Source organism: Phodopus roborovskii, unplaced genomic scaffold (genome assembly GCF_943737965.1).
Source record: "Phodopus roborovskii unplaced genomic scaffold, PHOROB, whole genome shotgun sequence".
NCBI lineage: Eukaryota > Metazoa > Chordata > Mammalia > Rodentia > Cricetidae > Phodopus > Phodopus roborovskii.
This window is the reverse complement of record NW_026125952.1, coordinates 119,429-144,051: the sequence shown is the minus strand read 5'-3', so window position 1 is coordinate 144,051 and position 24,623 is coordinate 119,429. Positions and strand designations below refer to the sequence as shown.

Sequence of the window (24,623 nt, the reverse complement as noted above, 5' to 3'; positions counted from 1 at the left end):
CCTGTGTGTATAAGTTTATTTTTTATCTCTTTTTTTCATTTATTTATTCACTTAGGGTGTCTCTGTGTAGCTTTTTAGACCAGGCTGGCCTCGAACTCATAGAGATCCTCATGCCTCTACCTTTAGTATAAGCTGATTTTTAAACAAAGTCTTCTAATATAATATTGTTGCATTGTCTCTTCAAAATATTTCATTATGTTTTCTCTCACTCTCTAACAGTGTGTGTGTGTTTGTTGGTAAATGTCTAATTTTTTTTTCTGAGATCACTTTCCATTTTTTCCTCTTTGATTTGCATTGTTATTTTTATTTTCCAGAGTTCATCATCTCTATTAGTCTTTAGATCAGTGGTTCCTAACCTTCCTAATGTTGCAAACTTTTAATACAGTTCCTCATGTTATGGTGATCACACAACTACTTCATAACTGTAACTTGGCTGGTTTTGAATTGTAATGTAAATATCTGATATGCAACCTCTGCAAAGATATCAGGACCCATAAGTTGAAACCATTGTTATAGATCAATAATTAATATTTTGCTTTACTTGTTCTAATTTGTGATTGTCCTTTTGGTGAATTTTAAATTTTAGTTATTATTTTGCATGCTAACTGAGAAATCTACCAACTGAGCCATATCTATGTTTCATGGAGAAACAGCTCAGAAGTTAAGACCACTGGCTGCTCTTCCAGAGGTCCTCAGTTCAATTCCCAGAAACCACTCAGAGGCTCCCAACAATCTACAATGAGATCTGGTGCCCTTTTCGGGCAGGCAGGCAAACAGAACACTGTATCCATAATAAGTAAATACCTCTTTAAAGGTGTAAATAAAAAATAAATAAAAATAAAGATGACAGCTGGGTGGTGGCGGGGGTGATACGTGCCTTTAATCCCAGCACTGGGAGGCAGAGGCAGGCAGAAGCAGCCAGATCTCTGATTTGGAGGCCAGCCTAGTATACAGAGTGTTCCTATGCTATACAGTGTTCCTATACCAAGACAGCCAGGTCTATGCAAGGAAAACCTGTCTTGAAAACAAAAACAAAAATAAACAAACAAATAAACAAAAAAGCCGGGCAGTGGCAGCATACACCCTTAATCGCAGCACTTGGGAGGAAGAGACTGGCAAATCTGTATGAGTTCTAGACCACTACACAGTGAGTTCCCTGGACTGGCTCCAAAGCCAAACCCTGTCACAAAAAAAGAAAGAAAGAAAGAATGAAAGAAAGAAAGGAAGGAAGGAAGGAAGGAAGGAAGGAAGGAAGGAAGGAAGGAAAAAAAAAGGGATTCTCTCCCAGAGAGTTGAGAATGAGCATGAACCTTGACACAGGCTGATTTTTACATTTCTGGCTCTCATGTGCAAAAGAACAACTCTCTGCTCGCTTAAACCCTCTGGATTAGAAGGTATTATGGTAGCCCCAGAAAACTAATGCATCTACCAAGTAAGCCTTTATTATTAAGATTTTTAAAAAACATTTAGTTAGTGTGTTTGTGTGTGAGTGGGTGCAAGAGTATGGAAGTCAGAGAACAACTTGAGCCAGTCTGTTCTCTCCTTCATTATGTGGGTCCTGGGGACTGAACTCCGATTGCCAGGCTTGGTGGCAAGCACCTTTACCAACTGAGCCATTTGCCAAGTGAATTAGTTTTTTTTTTCTTTTCTTCTTTCTTTCTTTCTTTCTTTCTTTCTTTCTTTCTTTCTTTCTTTCTTTCTTTCTTTCTTTCTCCCTGTGGTATTTCCATGCGGGCAGGTTGGTCTCACAATCACTGGGTAGCCAAAGATGGTGTTGAACTCTTAATCCTCCTACCTCAAATTCTCAAGTGCAAGGATTATGAAAACACACTGCCTGGCAACATTTCACATTTTTCTACATTAATCCATTTTTACTGTAACAGATGAAAATTTGCCTCCTCTCCTAATGAAAACTTTGAAATAAATATAAAGAAGGATAGCCACTTGGCTCAGTGGGTAAATGCACTTGCTGCCAAGCTTGATAATCTACAGATTCAGTACTGGGATGCACATAATGGGGGAGAGAAAACCAATTCCCACAGGTTGTTTTCTGACCTGCACATGTATAAACACACAGGGCAGGGGTAAGAAAAAAATTGCCACAGGTTTAAGACTGGTGATCCTGTGTAATAAAATATTTCAAAGTGTCTATTAATTAACATTAGTTCTGAACAATGAACACTTTTTGTGGGAAAAAATCATTTCAAAAATTTCCTTCTTACCTACTTTAGAAAATTTGTCCTAGTTCATTTGTTTCTTGATTATCATCTCCAAAACTCATCCTTACTGACTGTTCTGTGGAAATGGGTTTATGCCTTTAAATAGCTTTCCTTTTGTCAGTTCACTTTGTCAATTGAAAACATTAGAAGCAATGCCAAGAAATTTAGCTTCCTGAAGTGTTCATTGGGTAGTCTATGCCTGAAACGAATGGAAATAGCTCTCTCCAGCCCCCTTCAGTCTTCTTCTGGACTGAGGATCCTTCTGCCTCAGGCACCGTAGGGTTGAGATTACAGGTGTACCAGATCACACAAGCTCATATTTATTTCCTTTACTCCTAATCCATTATCACTTCAAATTCCTATGAAAATAATTATTTCCAGGTGACATCCCCCCATATACACAAGAAATAAACATTTAAAAATAATTGTTACAAAAAGTAATTTCTTACCTTAAACATCTGTAAATTTGGGGGGTTTTGTCTCTTAATGACATCCAAATCAATAGTTAAGTGAGTACAGGGTTAATCATGTCACATACCTTTTGGAATAGAACACAAATATATTCTCACATAACTTCTACAGAAATTCTGTAAGTTAAATAAATATGGCAAGCATTATTTATTCTTATATTTTACATATGAGGAATACAAATAATAAAATATGAGTACTCTAAAGTAAAATAGTAGTCATTTTAATTATCTGTATAATGAAGAAAAATAACCTGTCTCCTAGGTCACTGTAAGAATTAAATGAATGGCAGCAGGTAACATATGTGATAATGACTTGGTAAAAGTTAACTGTTAGTTATATTATATTGAACTATAAAAATTATTACTGTTTCAGTAAACCCCCTACAATGATTTTCTGAAGTTTTTTATTTCTTTTATCTGCCTTTTCAAATAATGATCATACCAAAGATAAACGTAGCATTTCACAATTACCTTATATTATTATTAATTTCTGAATGAAAGAAATGGGCAGAAAGAGTTATCGAGGATATACTAGTTTATGTTAATGTAATGGAATTCTAGGCCCACTGTGGTACTACTGGCTGAGCTTTCTATATCAGAAGACCAAGTTCTCTCTTTAGCCATAAATTTAGATGACCTTCATATTTGAGTATTTTCAAATGTAAATAGTGTATACAATTCAGTTTGTTTTTCCTGATTTCAAAGCATACAATGAGAACAGAATGTTAAAAGGAAGTGGGTAAGTGAACCAGTTTACTCCATCTGTGTCAATTATTATACAATTCCTTTTGATCAGTGATGATTTAACTAACCCATCACCAAGAGTCAATTCTGTGCTAAGAGTGGAGACTACACATTAAAATAATTGTAGTCTCAAACCTGTAGAAAACAAGTTTGTGACTTATGCCTGTGATTTGAGCCCCAGAGAATGAAGGAAAGAGGATTGTCACTGAATTCCAGGTGAGTCTCATAAATAGTGAGAACATGTCAGAAAATATTACAAAACTAAAGAAACCATCCATTTCTATCCAAATTGCAATGGAAATTTAAGAACTTTTAAAAATGTTTTCTCGGTGTTTCAAAACAGAGTTCAAACTTAACCTACAGGAATGGAGAAAATACATTGCACATTTCAAAAGGTGGAAATGGCTTCGTGGTTAAAGTGTAAATTTCTTGTGCAATACTTGTCAGAATCAAGGGGGATACTTTAAGTGGTTTTCTACAAGAATATTATCTCCATACTCCGGTCAAAATTTAAGTACAGCACTTTCATTTGGTGAAATGTTCCTTCCTTGAACACAACACTTTTTTAGTGGCTAGCGTCGTTTCTTTGGGGTAGAGACGGGGCAAACAAATTAAATCCTTTCGTGACCTAAGGTTGTTAGTTAGGTCAAGTTAGTCCCTCACAAGTTTCTCATGAAAGCTTCCCTCACCGGAAAGGGTCCGATCGTTCTCACAGGAAGGGTAAGCAACTCCAGAGCTAAGGGACGCCACCACAGAGTTTTACAGAGGTTGCCAGAGCGTCTGCCTGCGTTTAGCACCTCTTCCTCCTTCCCTGGGCAGTAACTAGGAAACCTCAGGCCAGCTTAGGCGGCAGGAGCTCTTAGTGCCTCTGGCGGCGAGCCTTGAGCGCTGCAAGCTGCTCCCTCCCCTTTCCCCCCTTCCCATGACTCCACCCCTTTTGCCCCCGCCCACCCCTCAGCGACTTCGGCTCCTCCCTCTCCTTCTCTCTTGCTCTCCTTCCTCCTCCGCCTCCTCAGCTCTTGGGCTAGAATATCTATGGGTCGAAACGTGATGCGATGAATCCGAGAGAGACCGAAACTGGGACGAGGAGTGCGGCGGAAGCGGCGGGACTCCCAAGCATGGGGGCTTCATCACAATAGAGGCAGCACCCCCACCCGCCCCCGCCAGCCCTCCGGAGAGAAGCCCCCAAACCCCCTCGGGAAAAGGATGGCGGCGGCACCTACCCAGATCGAAGCCGGTGGGTAGCTGAGCCGGGGGCTAGAGGGACGGGGGCTTTGCGCGACGGCTGTCAGAATTTTTTTTTAAAGCTTATATCTCTCTTCCTTGCCTCTCTCTCAACATCTCCCCTCACCCCCCACCCCTTCTTTAGAGCTGTATTACCTGATCGCTAGGTTCTTGCAGTCCGGACCCTGTAACAAATCCGCTCAGGTGAGAGGGAGAAGGATATCTGGGAGTGTTGGGAAATGGTCCCAATGGGGAAATTGAGGCACCGGGTGAGCAGTGCAGTGGAGGGTGAGGGAAAGGCCGGCCTCGATTAGTCCTACAGTCAGCGGCTGTGTTGGAAGTGGGGAGGGAGGAATGGGTTGGCGCCCCAATCTGCTCCTCACACCCGTGTTTCCCTCTTCCTCAGGTGCTAGTGCAAGAGCTCGAGGAGCATCAGGTAAGGACCCCCTTTGGGAAGGGCTGGGGAGGGCTGGGGAGAAACTAGAAGAAGGGTAAGGTAGGTCAGGGGCCGAGGGCAGGGGCCCGGAGAGAGCCTTCGAGCTGGACACTCTGGGCTGTTGTCACTTGGGGTGAGTCGGGTTCTTTCTCAGAAGGGGCGGACAACGCAGGGGTCTTAACTCTTTGCCTTTTATTCCTGCGGGAGGTGTTTTTTCATGATTTCCTTCCCTTTGGCCGGTCCCCCCACCCCCCATCCCCGGCACGGCGGCAATAGCAGTAGGGACTGGAGAAATAATAATGCTAAAGGGTCTAGGACTGGGCTCCGGGCTGGGTTCTGCTGATGGAGAGCAGAGGCTTTTCCTTCACCCCCCCCCCACCTTTTCTTTTCCTCTGGCCCCCAGCTGATTCCGCGGCGCTTAGACTGGGAGGGGAAAGAGCACCGAAGAAGCTTCGAGGATCTGGTTAGTAAACTTTTCATTTCAACTTAGTCCAACTCTTTTCTCCACTCCCTCCCCACCTTGTGCCCCCAACCCGCCCCTGACCCTTCAGCCCGCAAGGCTCCCTGAGCCTGCTGTTTGGTGTTCGAACGACTGCCCCTTCCCCCTCCCAGCGTGTTCCAAAGGGTACCTTGCCCTCCTCCAGACTTGCTTATTTTCACCCGAAAACTTTCAGGAATGTGAGTTGGTTATCAGAGGTGCTGTGTTGTGGATTATGACTATGTTACAAACATCGGAGAAGGCCCATTGTAGGGGGAGAAGGGACAGAAACCAGGGGGTTATCTTGGGGCACGTACCAAGGACTGACGCTGGCCAATGACGGCGTTGGTAACAGCCCGGAGTTCCGGATTAGTGGAAGAAAACTGGTTTCTGGTTGGTCCTGGCTTGAAATACGGGAACTGAGGCCAGGCTTGGGTGTTTTTTTTTTTCCCCTCTCGCTCTCTCTCCTTTTTCCTCCTTTTTCTTTCTTTCTTTTCTTTTTTTTCTTTTTAGAGGGGAGGGGAGAAGGGGATCAGAAGGGGAGCGGACTCGGAACTGAGGAAAAGGACACAAATAAGATACTAAGGACCACTTAGTGAATTCCAAGATTTGCGGTCTTTAGATAATGGACTACTGAATAAAAACATTGTTGTATATTTCAGATCTTAGAAAATAGCTCATTAATTCATCATTAAATTGCATTTGTACAAGTATGTTTTCACTAAATCAAAAGTATGGATTGTGACCTTTTGGGATAGGTGAACATGGTTGGAGATTAGGAAACAACAATGGGCATTTTTAGAAAAACAGAATATACTTTAGTTAAGAACCAAAGCTATTGGATTGACTATTATCTCCTGCAAATATAATTTGTAATGTAAGTGCACCTTCTGCTCTGCACTGAGACAAAAAGATGATACTTTATAATTTGGGAAGGAGTTTCTGTTAGTCACAGATGTAGAATTGTATGCTAAATAAGGAGTGATGATAAAAACTAAATTCAGCTTTCTTTCCTGCAAATAAGATTAAAATGAGAAAAAATTCAGACAAAGTGGAAAAAAGTTGGAAGGATAGTAGAATAAATAAAACAAACATTATTTAAAATTTTCTCGTAATAAGAAAACATAAATTGCTGTGGTATTCATTTCGATAATTTTTTGTGTATTGCAAGAGTGAAGGCGTGTTAATTATTGCAGAATCTACTGTTTTTTCTTAATGTTTTGGAAATTAAAAAAAGCCACGTGTACTGATAAAGGTTATAATTTCTCAGCTGACTACACCTCTTACTACTTTTAATTTTTGGTCAGAAGTTTTATATTGTCGTTGTTTTATATAAGTCTTACTTGTGCCACAGAACATAAAACTATTCACTAATACATGTGTTAGCAAGTAACTACTGATTCATGTTTGAAAATAGTTTTAATATCTAGGTGTATAGACAATGTTTTTTTTTTTTTTTTTTTTTTTTTTTTTTTACATTTTTCCCTTTTCCAGTTTACAAATCTGTGTGCCAATAGGTCATTTTTGAGGAAATGGCGAAAGAAAACTTAAAAGGAAAAGTATATTTTAAAGACTCACATGGTAGAAAATCGAGTAAAGTTTTTTGGTTTTTCGATGCAGGGTTTCTCTGTAGCTTTTGTAGCCTGTCCTTGAACAGGGCTCTGTAGACCAGGCTGGCCTGGAACTCACAAAGATCTGTCTGTCTCTGCCTGGAATTAAAGGCATGTGCCACCACTGCCCATCCTCACCACATAATTTTAAAGCCAGCCAGTTTACTAGTTCTTTTCTTAAGTTGTAAATACAAGTTTTTCCAGAATTAGATTCATTGTCCATTTTCTGCTTTATATTTTTCTGACAGTACTAGTGTTATTTGAGTATAGCTATCCTTGTAGTGGTAAGAAGAACATTTAGTTGCATTTTAGATTATGTTCTCAATTTCCAGTTGCTCATTTGAGTTGCATTCATTTTTTTTCACTAAATTTTTTGTATAATTAGATTTTTTTTTTTTTGTTACTTTCTTCCCCATATATTGAAGATCACTCTCCAGAAGTCCTGAGTTGATTTAAATGGACTTTTTAAATTAGTACTAAGGCTTGCTTAACCCTTAACAGTTGCTCTTTAAAATTATTGTTAATACATGTATCTGTTTACATGGGCTTGATTACTTGATTTTATTCTGTCATATATTTCTGTTTTGTTAGCTTGTTTGAGACAGGGTCACATACTGTTGTGTAGGCTAATCTGGAGTTCATTATTAGTCTAGCCTTGCCTAAAACTCAAAGCAGCCCCCTGCTTCAGCCTTAGAAATGCTGGGATTACAGGTATGACCCACCTCATCAATATTTATTTAGTTGGTTAGTTTTGGTATTTTTACACAAAGCCTTGAGTTTGTGAGTTTCTGTGTAGAATTTGTGATACTGTTGTAGCTTCACACTTATTTTCCTTTTTCTGCAGTGTTCCCAGCAGGCATGTGCTACCATGTGCCTGGCTACATTTTCATAAACACACACACACACACACACACACACACACACACACACACACGGGATGGAACCAAGAGTCTTGTGCATAAGCTACCTTCCAAGACCTTTTATATATACATTTAAAATTTTTATGTGCAGAGAATTTTTTTATGTTTGACTATATATATTTCAGATAAACTATGTAACATTGCTTTTTCATTTAATGTTTTATATTATGTACCTTTTCCCTTTTCTGCATCCCCCTCATTCATTCGCATTTTTCATCCATGATATTGAAAGCACTAGTTAGCAATTGTATTAGAATTGCATAGGTTGTATTACCCTTGTTTAATATATAGAATAACGAAGTCATGATAATATTAAAATGAATTTATCAAAGTTATATGTTCAGAAAAGATTACATGTTCAGTATTGTCTCTAACAAGAGTATATGTATTTATGAAGATAATTGATATCCATTCTAAGAATTTCAGCTATTAATACTTTTTGGTGATATTGGGGATTAAACTAAACAAAGCAAACACTATAACCAAGCCATAGCCATAGCCCTATTAAGAGTGTTTTCATATTTGTCATTTGATTCATAACAACTACTTTAAGACAATATATTAGCATTCCAGACATACCTATATTCTTTTCTTACCTTTTGTCTAGTTGCTAACAATAGCTTAAACGGGCTACTAGACTAGCAGACTAATTTTTAAGTGCTGGTATAATAATTATGTGTAAGCATGGAAGAAATTTAAATGTGATTTAAAATCTGCTCTGTGACATACAGTCACAGTTACAAAGAATAGAATGAAACCCAAAGCACGTGCTCTTCAAACCCAATACTGTGCAGTGTCACCACACTAATTGATATGGTAGGATAGTCAGTTGTTACTTTTGACTTACTAGAACTGCGTGCACATTGTTGCTCACCTAAATAGATTTCTTTTTATCACTTAACTAGATTTAGCTGGAGGAAATCCACGATAGTAATTAACATTTTTCTGGTGATTTATTTGATAATTCTGGAAAAACTGGTATCTCAGTACAAGTGAGGCAGCTTTGTAAGTGAAGACAGTAGATGATAGGGAGGTAAAATTTTAGATTTCATGAATTCTGCTTACAAAATTTTGTCTTGAAGTCATCGTAGTCTTTCTGTGTGAGAGAAATAGGGGAGATGTGTGTTTGTGTGTGTGCATGTGTGTGTGAGTGTATTTATGTGTGTTTTCTGTACATGTGGAGACCAGAGGTTGATGGGGTATCTATCTTCAGTTGCTCTGTTTTTTTTCTTTACTTTTTAGTTAGCACCAGAATAAAGTTTTAGTTTTTTCTTTTATTTTTAGTTTATAACTACCTCATTTTCCCTTCCCTTTTTTCCCTCCAAACCCTCCTATATACCCCTTCTTTTTCTCTTTCAAATGCCTGATCTCTTTTTCAATTAATTGTTGCTACATAAATATACATATTTGTATACACATATTCCTAAATATAACCTGCTTAGTCTGTATATTAATTGTATGTATATTTTTAGGGGTGACCATTTAGTATTGGATAACCAATTGCTGTGCTCTTCCCTAGGCAAGACTGTTTCTTCCCCCACTCTTGGCATTCCTTATTATTTTAATAGACTATCTTTTATATATCTTTATAATTTCATTCATCTAAACAAAGTATTTTGGTAATATTCACGCTATACACCTTATTTTTTGAGACAGTACCTCACTGAATCTACAATTTTAATTCAATTACACGAGCTGGTCAGAAACCTCCAGGGATTCTCTTGTATCCATTTCATCAAGTCTTGGATTACAAGTCCATGTTGCCATGACATGCATGCTGATGATCCCAACTACGGTCCTCATGTTTGTGTGGCAGGCATGTTACCCACTGAGCCATCTTTACAGCTTGCCTGAAACCATCTTTGTCATGTTTTTCACATTATACTACATGACTGGTAGTATGACTTGTGTGATTTTGGTTTTTAGTTGTTCTCTGATTACTTAGGAAACTTTTTGGTAACAAATAGCAATTTAACACACACACTCACATACAGATTATTTAAATTGTTACTGAGTTTACTCAGTACCTTCTTTACTGAGCAACTTCTAGAATAAAGACTTAACTTGATTTTTATCTACATTCAGGTTTATCGCCCTTTTAGCAAGCTTCCTTCCCCTCTTTTGTTTGTTGTTTTTAGACTATGTTAAATTGTAGCTCTGGCTGTTCTGGAACTTGCTGTGTAGACCAGACTGGCCTGGAACTCAGCAAGATATCTCTGCCTCTGCCTCTGCCTCAGGATTAAAGGAGTCCCAAGTCCAGCCACTTTTAGCACTTCTTGAAGTGCTGAAACCTAAAGAATGCTTGACCCAAGGAGGGTTGTTTGTGGTTTCTTTTTCCTGGGGCAATCTTTAAACTGGTGGAAAGAAAACAAAAACTACTATTAATGCTGATTAACATTTACAAAGGGAGTCTTAACTCCTTGTAACCTGTGTGGCTAATGAGTGTTCTGGAGCCAGACCTGGTGGCTCACCTTTAATCCCATCACTTAGGTGGCAGAGGCAGGTGGATCTGGTCTGCAAAGCAAATTCCAGGACTGTCAGGGCTGTTACACAGAGAAACCCTGTCTGGAAGAAAACAAAAACAAAACAAAAAACAGAAAACAAACAAAAAAAAATGGCAGAAAAAATGTTTTGATTAGAGAACCTGTTTCTATTTCCATTTCTGCACAACTATCCCTCTTCATATTCAGTAACATTTCTTACATAATTTGAAAAATCATTTTTTTTCTATAAAAGTTGACAAAGATTTAAGATCTGAGTTTGTGATTCAATCCTGACTTTAAATTATTAATTTAAACCTAAATTATTAATTAGAGACCACTTAAGAGACAGCTCTTACCTCTAGGGAAAAATTTTTACACACTTTTTTTGCTGGGTCCTTTTTGCTTGTTTGTTTTGGGTTTTTCCAGACAGCATTTCTCTGTAGTCCTGGGCCATCCTCCATAGACCAGGCTGGCCTGGAACTCAGAGATTTGCCTGAACCTGCTTCCTGAGTGCTGTAATTAAAGGTGTATACACCATTGCCGTACTGTTTTTGTTTCTTTAGATCTCTGTATTCAGAGTTTTGATTTACTTCTGTTTGTTTTCTCCATAGAGACTGTTGCTTCTCTTAGGACAGTGGAATCTTTTGGAGGGGGTTCGGGCAGGACATCATGTGTCTCTAGGTGTACTGAACCTCTAGGGCAGTTATGTGAGATTTTTTTTTCTGGGGGTGTCTGTGTAGCTATGACTGTCCTGGAACTCAATCTGTAGACCATTGTCCTTGAACTTACAGAGACTCACTTGCCTCTGCCTCCCAAGTGCTAGGATTAAACGTGTGAGTCACCACTACCTGGCTTATTTAGGGTTTTATAACAAGTATAAATAACTGTTAAGTTGGTCAAGGGCCAAAAAATATTTGCCAAGAAAGACATCCCGTATAAGATTTACTTGCTATGAGGAACTCAGTTTGTCCAAGAGTATTGGAAAATTTGCATAATTTGTATGTATGTAAATAGTACCATAAAGCTCTTTTCCCTTTCAGATACTGTATGTATTTACATGTGGCATATTTATTAAATAAGCTAATGTGAACGGTAATTAGCATGCCCTGGGATTTTAGGATATTGGTTTCTAGAGATAATATTTTTAGATTGAATCATCTGGTCCTTTGATTTTAATATTATTTGCATATTTTAATGAAGTATGTGCTTGTTAAAGCACACTGAAGATGTGAACAATAGTACAAAGTATTTTCTAAATACAAACCTGACACATTATTTCCAAGCATCATGATCATTAGCTAGCTTCTACCCATTTTAGTAGATTATACTTAATTTTAGCAAAAGTTTACAAAGAGAATTGACCCAAATTGCTAGGTGTGTTGACACACCTGTTAGCACTTTACTTCTGAGAAAGAAGAGTCTTGTTATGTAGCTCAGGCTGGCCTGCAACTCAGTATGTAGAGCATGTTGACTTTTAACTTTTTGTAATCCTCTTGCATCAGCCTCAGAGTGCTGGAATTTTAGGCATGTGCCTCTTTGCTAGGCACTAGTAGTTCAGATATTTTCTTTTTTCTTTGAGATAAGATCTCACTGTGTATCCAGAGAGGGTCTGGAACTTGCTATGTGGGCCTGCAACTTGCTATGTAGGACAGATTGGCCAAGAACTCACAGAATAGAGATCTGCCTGCCTCTGCCTTAGATTCTTGATTCTTTTCTTAACCAGGTAATTCTCAGTGCTTAATAAATGAAGTCAGAGAATTTACACATAACTTGGTTTTTATGTTTGATATAATCATGTTTGCTATTTTGTACCTCATTTCATAGAAAATTGTTGAACTGATTTAATAAAGATCTGTAGAATAGCCAGGCGTTGGTGGCACACTTGGGAGGCAGAGGCAAGCAGGTTTCTGTGAGTTTGAGGCCAGCCTGGTCTACAGAGCCCTGTTCCAGGACAGCTAGGGCTGTTACACAGAGAAACCCTGTTGAAAAAGCCACCCCCCTCGCAAAAAAAAGAGTAGTAAAGGTTTGTGATATGTGAATGCTGTGGCAACATTTAAATATACTATGCTTATTGTGTATTTCTTTTTAAGTGGTTTATTTTAAATATTTTTAAGTGTGTGTGTGTTAGGTTTTTGTTGTTGTTGCTTTGTTTTTGTTTTGTATTTCGAGACAGGGTTTGTCTGTATTGCTTGAGAGCCTATCCTGGAACTAACTCTGTAGACCAGGCTAGCCTTGAACTCAGAGATCCACCTGCCTCTGCCTCTGGAATGCTGGGATTAAAGGCGTGTGCCACCAATTCTTTGCGGGCCTGTTTCTTAAAAATTGGCTCAAGTATTAAATACTTTTGCTCTGTGATGAACTAAGTTGGTACCTAAGAACTAAGTTTTTTTTTTCTTGTGTTTTATTTATGGTTTTTAGGTGGCAGCCAATGCACACATTCCTCCAGACTACCTCCTTAAAATTTGTGAGAGGATTGGTCCTTTATTAGATAAGGAGATCCCTCAGAGCGTTCCTGGGGTACAGACATTACTAGGTGTTGGTCGGCAGTCTCTGTTACGGGATGCTAAAGGTAAGGATATTTTTAGATATTTAACATAGTTACAGAGAAAGATTCAGAGATCAGTGTAGTTTGAAACAAATATTCACATGCCTTTAAAAATAATTTTTTTTTTTAGTTTGTGTGTACTTTCTGGATTTTAATAATTTTTTTAAATGTACAAGTGCATTTCTTTCTTCTTTGTTTTTTTGTTTTGTTTTTGTTTTTTTTTTCTTTTGGTTTTGGGACAGGGTTTCTCAACTCTGGCTGTCCTGGAACTTACTTGTCTTTGCCACCACCTGGCTACAAGTTAATTTCTAAATGTGTAAAATCAAGTCCTTTTGTGTTGAGATTGGAAAAATGTTTGTTTGTATTTTCTTTAACTAACTGGTTTTGTTTTTGGGTTTTTTTTTTTTAAAAATATAGACTGTAAGAGTACACTATGGAATGGGTCTGCATTTGCAGCTCTACACAGAGGCAGACCTCCAGAACTACCTGTAAATTATGTGAAACCTCCAAATGTGGGTGAGTTATAAATATATTTTTGATTCTTTTTTGTTTTTGACAGGGATTCTCTAACAGCTCTGGCTGTCCTGGACTTGATTCATTCTGGAACTCTTTTAATAGCCAAAAGTAGGCACTATGATTGAATTTTAAGTATAAATAAACTGTTTACATTCTTAGTTAATTTTTTTGAAGAATGATTTTTTTTTATGTATTTGTGTGTGTGTGTGTGTGTGTAGGCATGTGTCTGCATGCATATACTGTATGCCTTAAGAGGCTCCAGGAGGCCTGAAGGGAGTGTTGGATCCTGAAGAGATAAAGCTATAAGTAGTTGTGAGCCATATAGGTGCTGGAAACTGAATTGTAGTCCTCTGGAAGAGCAAGCACTCACAACCACTAAGTTTTCTCTCCTGCAAAATTTCTTAATGGGACCATATACATTAAAAATAACATTGTATTTATTTGTGTGTGCCACAATTGTGCCTGTTCCTGTGTGTGTTTGCAAATGTGTATCTGTGAGCCCACAAGTTAGGAGGTCAGAAAACAACTTGTAGACTTTGGATTTCTTCTACCATCTGGGTCTCAGGTGTCAATCTCAGGTCAGCATGCCTAGCCTTGGGTGCTTTTACACTCTGAGCCATCTCATGGGCCTCCCTCGGGGTTATAGTATTTAAAGTCATTTTATACCTAAAGCCAATGTCATTTTGTAAAAGGTGAACTTGGTTTGCTTTTGAGATAGGTTGTCATGTAGTTTAGGCTAACCTCCAATTCACTGTAGCCGAGGGTGATCTTGAACTTCTGATCACTTCTGCTTGCTCTTCACAAATGTTGAGATAATAGTGGTACCCTGCCTCAAAAACATTTTTGAACATATAGTATGGGTGGTTTTAGCCATATGGTTTTCTATTTCTATGTCTCTTTATTGAGTTTCCATAAAGTTTTATAGGGAATTGTTTAAAGATAGCTTTCAGGAGGAAACAAATGTATGTTCTGTTTATATTTCTTGGCCAAGTTTATAATGATGGTATTATGTATTTCATATCAGTCACCTTTCTATTTATTGTTGTTTTGTCTTGCTGTTTCCCATACTGGATTGGAATTCACTATGTAACCAGGCAGTCCTTTAACCTGTCTTTTGAGTCTTGGAATTATAGGCACGAACCACTACACCGTGCACTATTTGCTTTTTTTAGTATATGTGCTGCCGAAGCAAGCACGCACTACTTGTTTTTTGAGTCAGGGTTTCTCAGTGTAACAGGCTTGGCTGTCCTGGAACTCACTCTGTGGACCAGGCCAGCCTCAAACTCACAGAGATCTACCTGCCTCTGCCTCCCAAGTGCTGGAATTGAAGGTGTGCCCCACCATGGCCCAGCTTCTTGTTCTATTTTTTAGGACAAAATATCACCAATTTCAGTTCCAGTTTATAGAAATTCAGATGTCCTTAGTTATTCTTGGGACATCTCTGACCAAATTATTTTGAAGAATTACTAGTTACTAGGTCTCAGTCTAAAAACCATTTTGATTAGAACTAGGATTTCCCAAGTGCTTGTAAACCAAGGTGCTAGAATCTCATTTGGCTTCCATAAAAATGACACATTTTTCCATAGTTGCTAGTGCTTATACACTGTGCCTTAAAATTTGAATGGATATATTTAAAATACAAAGAACACATTTTGTTGTTGGCTTAAAAAAAAAAATTAGACAAGGTCTCATTATATATCCCTGACTGGCAGCAGAGATCGGCCTGCCTTTGTCTTCTAAATGTTTGGATTAAGGTGTACACCACCTTGCCCAGCTGCTGGTTAGCTTTTGGCTTTATGAGACAAGGTCTCATACCCAGGGTAGCTTTATGGTAATCCTTTTGTTTTCACCTCTCAAATGCTGGGATTACAGACTTATGCTACCATGCCTGGTTTATGAACGTAAGTTAGTAGAACTTATTAACCTTTAGAGGTGAAGCAAATTGAGGGTAGAGATTATTTCAAAAGATGATTAGACAAAATCATTGATTAAGCCTAAAACTTTATATATGAGAAATTGGTTACTTAGACGTGCATCAATAACAATACTTATTTTCATAGCCTGGATGTTACTTGGCAGAGTAGGCAACTGGGTTAAGTCTTAATTGATTTGTGTTGCTGATTCTATTTTTTTTCACTTTGTCAGGGATAGTTTATATACCAGTATTTTTATTTGTAATTTGTGAATTTAATTGAGGAATATTTTTTTTTCTTATGCTTATTTGCATTCAAAGATACATGTAGCTCTCTACATTCTGAGTGCTAGGATTAGTGGTGGTATGTGACACCATGCCAGGCTTTAAATTCTTTTATTATTATTATTATTATTATTATTATTATTTGGGTAGGGTTTCTCTCTGTGTATTCCTGGCTGTTCTGGAACTTGTTCTGTAGACTAGGCTGGCCTTGAATTCACAGAGATCTGCCTGTCTCTGTCTCCCTGCTCATTAGGTTTTTGGTTTTTTTTTTTAAAGTATGGTAATTTGTGTCGTATCTAAGAAATTGTTGTCTAACACAAGATCAAAAGAATTTCAAAATTGTATCAACATTTCTCATCCTTAGCCCTTATATAAACTTTATAAATCACTGTTGAATGCTACAAATAAGCTATGGGATTTTCCTTCAAATACCATTGAATACATGGCTCAATTTTGGCAAGATTTCAGCTGTTTATTTATTGTTTTTTTTTTTTTTTTTGAGACACGGGTTTTCTGTAACTTTGGAGCCTGTCCTGGAGGTCGCTTTGTAGACCAGGCTGGCCTTGAACTCACAGAAATCTTCCTGCCTCTGGCTCCCCAGTGCTGGGATTAAAGGCGTGCACCACCATCACCCAGCTGGATTTTATTTATTGTTAGGTCATATATACTACGTTTCCAGTTATTTTTATACAGACTTTGTGATATTTATTTACTAAATTTGGTGAGTTTTAAAAATATACTTTGAAATTGCTTGCGTGGGTGATTATGTCAACACAGAAAAACAGATTTACTGTTATCTTTTTTCCCTTGAAATTTCTTTCTTCAATTATGTAATGGTTGAAGTAGTAAGGATGGACTGGAAGTCTTTGCTTTGTTCCTTGTTTTAACATTAAAACTAGGCAATCTTCAGTGCTAAGTATCATCATGGATGTTTTTATTGAATCAATTTGAAGTTGTTACTAGTTCTATTCCTACTTTAAAGAGGTTTTAAAATAAAAAATGGATATATCCCTCTTAATTTTGTTTGGAATTTCAACAGTAATTTATGTACACATATTTTAAGCAAGTACTTTATTACTAAGCTATATTCCCATTGGGTTGCATTTTTTGATGTAGGGTCTTATGTAGTCCAGACTAGGCATTTACTCATTGTGTAGCAGACAATGATTTCTGCTCCTGACCCAATTCTCCTGTTTCCATCCTATTGGCTAGAATTATAGCTGTCTCCCAACATGATTGGCTTTATGGGGTGCTTCAAATTGAATCCAGGACTTTGTGCTTGCTAATTATTTTACATTTTTAATCCTTTGAGAATTCAGATAATTTATTTTATTATACTCTTTTTAAAAATGAATTACCTGGGTGGTGGCATACACCTTTAATCCCAGCATTTGGGAGACAGAGGCAGGTGGATCTCTGAGTTCCAGGCCAGCCTACTCTTCAAAGAGAGCTCCAGGAGAGTCTCCAAAACCTACTGAGAAACCCTGTCTCAAAAAACAAAAACAACAAAAAAAAAAAAAAAGGAAGAAAGAAAGTTTTACAGCAGTGTTCAGTTCCTTGAGACATTTCTCCAGCCCACAAGGTCAAATTTGCATCGATTTAGCAAAACACTCCTGAAAAACTTTCATTTTAAAAAAGAATGTGATAAAATATGTTTTATGAAAATATTAAAGAATTAATGTGATATGGTCTTTAGAGATCAAACTATGAGGAGTGAAACATTTTTTTGCATTAAAAATATAAAACTTACAAATGTAGTAGGGCAACCTTGAACCCTTGGATCTCTTATTTCCACCTCCAGAGTGGTGAGATTATAGGCTTACCAGAATGTTTGAGGACTGGAGATGGCTCAGTGCTTAAGAATACTTGCTGTTCTTCTAAGGAACCAGGGCTTCAGTTCATAGTACTCACATAATGGCTTAAGTTTCAGGGGATTTGACATCATCTTCTGGCCTCTGTAGAAATCAAGCCATGCATATGGTGTACAGATGTACATGTAGAAAAACACATAAATATATACATATAAACAAATTAAAAATAAAATTCTGACCTCACCTGTATTCTACACTATGTTAAACTGTTTATTGCAGTGTTCCTATCCTTTGTGCATCATTATTCAGTAATGATGCTTAACATTTCAGTGAAATGGAGGTGAGGGAGCCTTTTGCAGGAATTTAGGAATTAATTCCCAGATACCATTCTCCATGCTAATATCTCACTTTAAATATATGTGTGGATACCTTGATGAAGGGGGTATTTCTAAATTTCTCTAGAGAAAACACACTGTGACTGCAGGGGCTGGAGAGATGGTGGTTAAGAGTACCTGCTGTACATGCAGAAGACTTGAGCTAGGAAGCCACATTGTGGTTCACAACCATTATAACTCCAGTTTCAGGGGATCCAACATCTTTCTCTGACCTCCACAGCTACCATGTATGCACATGTTGCACAGACATGCAGACAGAAAAACACATGCAAATGAAACTGTAAAAAAATGCCTATAAGATTTGCATTTTTATTTACACTCTAGTTGTGCTATTAGCTGGATGCATGTCTAATACAATTGGGTTTTCATTGTGCCAAAATTAAATTAGGAAGAAATTTAAGCTAACTTCAAACACTATAAATACTTAAGTAAATACTGGGACATATGCAATATTCGTGGTATTGCTTGGGAGTCTTACCCTATTTTCACTAAATGTTATATCCTCATCCTTTTAAAGGTTAATATTTGTTATGGGAACTGGTAGTTAAGACTAAAATTTTGTGCAAATGCAGGTCTGCTGCTGAGCTAGTTTGCCATTAGGGAAGTGATATTAAAAGTTCAGTGTGACTTTCAAGAACTAGTAATTATTATCCATCATGGCAAAAAGTTAGAAATTCTCCTATTTTCATATCAAAACAATTGTCATACAGTTTCTCTTAGAAGGGCAAGGGTGTGACTTAACTCTTTTAGTTACATACAGACACTATTCCCTAAGAAGAAATGCACATGCTTTTGTATGTCTAGGCTGAGTCAAAGGTGTGATGCATTAAGATTCTATTTTTAAATTTGTTTACTTTTGTCTCCAGTCCAATTAACTTACAGACAGATGCTGTAATTTATATAGCATGCCTTTAATTTATATTGTGTATACCTTAGGAGGCTTGCATTAATTCTAAAGCCAAATTATTATTTACAAATTGATATAGGCTTCCATTTAGCATTGATTGTCTCTTGACTTACTGGACATTGCATGTGTCATAGTTAATGCCAGAATTTACTTGGAGGTGGGAAATCTGCCTCTTTTTAACATACAAATGTAAATTTGAAGAAAGGACTCTCAGCTAAACTGTTTTCATCTTGAGTAGATGACCGAGGTTCTTTAAATAATATTCATCATTCTTCCTCAGTAGGTCCTTTCTCTTGTCTTTGCGTCATTTTATTTTTATTTATTTTTTTATTTTTGCCAGACTTTGTTCATTGTTGGTTGCCTCCCTCCATTTACTGCTGTTTGTACTTAGATAATTGTGCATTTAGTTAAGTTGCTTCTAAAGTCCTTTTATGTATCTGGAGAGGAGGAAGAGCTGTTTGTCACACCTGCAAGTAATTACAACTGAAATATAAACTCAGTCTTTTGTATGTGCTACATTGAGTGCTTACTAAATATTAAGTGGATGGAAGTGCTGTAATTACTGCCACATGGAAACTGAAACAACCGTTTTAAATGCATTGTTTATACAGCTGAATTTCTTGCCCTTTGCATACATTTCTGGAATCAGTATTGCAGAAATATTAGGATTAGTCATTTTAGTACCTTTTTATTTTTATATTTTGAAATTATAGTATTATACCATTTCCATTTCCCTTTTTTTCTTCCCTCAATCCTTCCATATACTTCTTAAATTTGTTATCTTGTGTATGTGTACATACATGTATATTCCTATATACAAACTGAAAATTTTAATATCTTTAAAAAATATATATTATGTTCTTTTTCATCATATAACATAATGAATATGGTTTCTTTGTTTACGTCTATTCTTATGTTTTTGGTTGTGAGTCTAGCTTTCAACGGCTACCCTTAAGCCTAATCTTAACAACTTTTTTCTTATAGATGTATCAAATATTTTAATTCCTTTTTTTGTACTATACATTCAATCAAGTACTTTACAGAAATATAACTATAGTTTAACAAAGGAGGTTGTAAAACAAGTTTTAAATTTATTAAATTGGAGAATGGTGTATCCAATATTTCTGGGTTCAATAACCGAATCAGTTTGAAAAGTTTAGAGGAGGATTAAAAATATAAGAACAAATATGCAAATGCAAGATGTCTGTGGTGGGGCAGGCTTTTAATTTTGGTACTACAGAGGCAGAGGCAGAGGCAGGAAGATTTCTGAGTTAAAGGCTAGCCTAGTGACCCTGTCTCAAAACAAACCAAAAATTATAATGTTTATAGCTCCACTTATCTTGCATTTAAGTAACTGCAGAGCTTCTGACAGAAAGGCTGAGGAGAACTGGAAAAGGTGATTAGGTATTACTTTTTGTTTGTTTTGTTTTTGTAACTCAGTTTATTACTAAGCAATAACCAAATGTGTGGATGATTAAGGCTTTACAGGCATAATTTGATTCATAGTAACATTAAATCGATGAAAGAAATTATTCTGCAGTTTTATGTATTTACTAGACTTTCTAGCTTTTATTCAAATTTATTTTCATTCCTTTTCTGGTACCTTTCAAATTTAGTGGATATTAATTTGTCTTGTTATTAAAGTGTTTCTCAAAAAAAACCTTATTCAGGCTTTCTACATTCCTTTGCATATATGCAGCAGATGCTGAATTTTACGTGTTTTCTTTGTTTTTTTACAGTGCTTCAGATGGCACTTGGGGCTTTATATATGTTACACACTTGTTGTACTATTTCCAGAATGGTTCTGTGTGTGTGTGTGTGTGTGTGTGTGTTGTTTTCCCTTTTGAAACAACTTTTTGACACAGACCTCACTTTGTAGCCCAGAGTACTTGGAGGTTGTGATGATTCTTGTATGAGTGTGTGCACCCACCTATACCCACACATGTCCACACCATGGGGCACATATGGAGGAGAATCACTCCCGCCATATGGGTCCCTGGCACTGGATTCAGTGAATGAGTCAGGCTTGGTGAGAAGTGCCTTTGCTAAGATATCTCACCAGCCTTTCCAGGGGTTTTAACAGGGCCAGTTTCTTAGTTGGTTACTATCCTTTTGCATTTATAATCACAGTTGTACTTCCAAGTTGCAAATATGTACTCTTTTCTAATTAAAATAAAATGAGCATTAGCCTAGTGACTTTTTTATAAAACAGAAAAAAATGGTTTGTGTTTCAATGTCATTTAAGAAAATTAGAAGCATTCCATTTTTATATTATTTTAAAATATTTAAAAATTAGAAAACTACAGTAGGATTTCATGACCAATATATAGAACGTATTGTCATTTTGTCAAGGACAGATGAAATGACTCACGAGTTATCTGAATCTTGTGAAAAAAAATCAGATGTTATCACCACTTTGTACACATCTGATTTTATGTGATTTTGGGACTAGTTTGATAATATGCTTTCTCCCAGATAAAATAAAATTTACCTGGCTTTGCTTGAGTCCCATATTTCTTACTATTAACGGATCAGAACATTTATCATTATCATATTTATCAGACTAATACCTATCAAAATTTAGTGAGTTAGCCTTCTTTCTTACAGTTTTGTTTTAAGCTCAGAAGTTTGATTCAGGGCAGGGGCTTTGTCATTACTACACTGCAGATTATATAGGGTAATTCAATTAAGCTTCCTATTTAAAGTATACTCAGTAAAGGCAAGCATTAGCCTATAATCTGACAAAATCAGATTTATCATTTCACAGAATGAGGGAGACAGCTCATTGAACCACAGAAGGTCTCTGAGGGATGGAAACAGCTTTATAACTTTTGGCTTAAACTAAGGAATTCTTAGGAGGGTTTAAAGGAAGCCAGATCAGTTCTAGATTGCCGGCCATTTCTGAGGCAAATTAGGAATAGGGAGAATTATCTAGGGATTGGGCTTTTTTTATTAAGCAAAGGCAGTTTAAGAGTTAGATATTTCTCTCTTGGAGTAAGTAAAAATGGCAAATGAGTCTGGGCATATCATTGGTTAGAAAACAGTAATGGTCAAGGAGTGAGCTGGAAATTCATTAATGATATTTTAAAACTGCTATATAACCTTGGGAAAAGCAATGTTTCCTATTAAATTTGCAGCTGGCTTTATCTATGTCTGCTCTCCCATGTTTGATTAATTTTAGGGCTTTTTGTTTTATTTTTTCACTCCTCACTGATTGACTCTTTCAGTCCTGGATAGTTTTTGTCTGTTTTAAAACAGAGTCTTAAAAATCTTTTAAAGAACAGGACCTGCAGATCATGATTTGTTATTAATGTTACTTGGCGACTCTTCGGGGTGTTCTTAACCTGTGGAGTTGAAAATCTTTGGGGAGAGGGCTAGAAATATTTGTAGTTGACAATTCAAGATTCTGCACTTGTGGGAAAAAGTTTTAATATGATCTTCATTTTTTAATATGATCTTCATTTTTACTATAATAGTAAATGAATAAACTAGTTAGTGGTTTAGCAGCTCTGAAGTGGTCTTTGTGGAATATTCTTTGTACTCACTGGGTCTTGTTGAGATTTCTGATAGAAGCCAGAATCTCTGCTGATTGTGTTAAGTGGCAGACGGAGTTAATATATATATATATATATATATATATATATATATATATATATATTAGACTTTTTATTGTTAATATATGTCCTTTTATTTTAGACTTTAGTAGTTATATATTCTGTAATGTTGTTAAACAGGAAGCTTCAGAAAAAGTGGAAAGACTATTGCACTGAAATCAGGGAACCTGGGTTACGTATAGGGTTCACCATTTTTTGACTCTGGTACCAGGTAACATTTCATATTTCCTAATTTCCTTCTTAAAAATGAAGAAAATACTTGCTTTCAGGTCAACCAGGATTACTGCATACTCAAAAGAGATGTTTTGGAACCACATTTTGAACTTTAAAGTGTTATGCAAGTGTAATTCATAATTATGTTGTGTTAATCATTTTTCTCATTGATGTGACCAAGTACCCTGAAAGAAAGTAGCATAAGGAAAGGGGGGTTTAGTTTGGCTCATGGTTTTCATCAGATATAGTCCTTTATGGAGATGAAGGCATGGAAGCATGTGGCTGAGAGTTTTCACACCCCTGTGAATCAAGGAGAGAATGGAGGGAGGACAGGAGGGGTGGGGTATAAAATTCCAAAGCAGTGACCCACTTCCTCCACTGAGGCTCAACATCCTGAAGGTTACACAGTCTCTTAATTAGCCACCAGATGGGAACTGCTGAAAAACATTTATTTAAATCACAACAGATTGATATCTTCTTCAGTTTCTCTTCTCAGTGACTTATAGTTCTTTGATTAGATTTATTCTAAGTTTTATGTTTTTACTGCTATTGTGGATGGTATTATTTCCTTTATTTTTTTCTCACTGTGATTTTCATTTTTATATGAAGACTACTGATTGTGGTTTTTTTTTTTTTTTTGAGACAGGGTTTCTCTGTGGCTTTGGAGCCTGTCCTGGAACTAGCTTTGTAGACCAGGCTGGCCTCGAGCAAACAGAGATCCACCTGCCTCTATCTCCTGAGTGATGGGTTTAAAGGCATGGGCCACTAATGTCCAGTGAAGGCTACTGATTTTTGTGTGTTAGTTTTGTATCTAGCTACTTTACTTAATGTGTTTACTAGGTTTAGCATATATTTGGTAGACTTTTTAGGGCCTTTTATATATCTAGTCTAAACTGCAACTACAGAAGTAAACTTTGACTTCTTCCTTTTTTTTTTCTTTTTCTTTTTTCATATCCCCTCTATCTCCTTGAAGTTATTAGATTTTTTTGAAAAGGGAAGTGATTTTAGACAGCCTCCAAGGTTAAGTAGGATATCGATGTTTCTGAAATTGGAGAAGCTAAAGGCAAAGGACATCAATATAGTAATCTAAGAGTTTAGTCTTAACTGAAGAGATTGCCTGTGGTAAAGTCAAATGGCTTCCTTTGTACTTGTTTATGTATGTGTAAACACATTAAAGTTCTCAACACTTATATCACATACATGCCTACTTCTACTATTGATGAAGCATTTCATCTCCACAAGAGCTCTTTATGTTGTCGTTATAATAGGCCCACCTCTTCTACTTAACCCTAACCCTGAGCTGTGTCAATAGCTAAGCTTATAAAGCAGTCACTTAGTATCATGGAGGATTGTTTCTAAGACCATCCTCTTATGATGCCTAAATTAATGGATGCTCAAGGTCCTTGTATGACACAGGTGCTTTGGTTATAATTTAGGGATAGAGAGCTTTACTTCTGCATGTAAGACCCTGCGTTTACTTGCCAGCACTGTAAAAAGTAACATAATAAACATGCATTTTTTTTGAATTTAGCTTATATACATTGTTCCATATATTTAAAACTGCTTTAGATAATTAATAGTTCTTAAAATTTAAATGCTATTGCAATTATTGTTAGGGAATGATGACAGTGAAACCATTTGTTCGTATTTGGTATGGATGCAGTTTTATTTTTGTGGCTGTTACTAACTTCGGGGCTTTTCACATGCTAGTTTACTATCTTCCCCCTATGTTGTACATTTGTTTAGTGTGTGTGCACTATATACTATGATGTACAGGTGGAGGTAAGATGACTTGGAGGAGTCAGTTTTCTTTCCACTATGTGGGTCCTAGGGATTGAACT

General features: G+C 36.9%; 1 protein-coding gene across 2 annotated transcripts in view; it reads left to right on the top strand.

Moving 5' to 3' along the window:
* Positions 1–4,433: 4,433 nt before the first annotated feature.
* Brwd3 (bromodomain and WD repeat domain containing 3) overlaps positions 4,434–24,623 on the top strand; it is a 96,824-nt gene continuing 76,634 nt past the window's right edge. The window contains exons 1-6 of one of the 2 annotated variants that reach the window (XM_051179137.1): positions 4,434–4,670; positions 4,803–4,861; positions 5,064–5,093; positions 5,497–5,556; positions 13,003–13,153; positions 13,547–13,645. In XM_051179137.1, coding sequence (XP_051035094.1) covers positions 4,640–4,670; positions 4,803–4,861; positions 5,064–5,093; positions 5,497–5,556; positions 13,003–13,153; positions 13,547–13,645 — 430 coding nt within the window. In that variant the 5' untranslated portion in view covers positions 4,434–4,639. The remainder of the gene's footprint in view (positions 4,671–4,802; positions 4,862–5,063; positions 5,094–5,496; positions 5,557–13,002; positions 13,154–13,546; positions 13,646–24,623) is intronic. The other variant, XM_051179136.1, reaches the window with a different exon arrangement.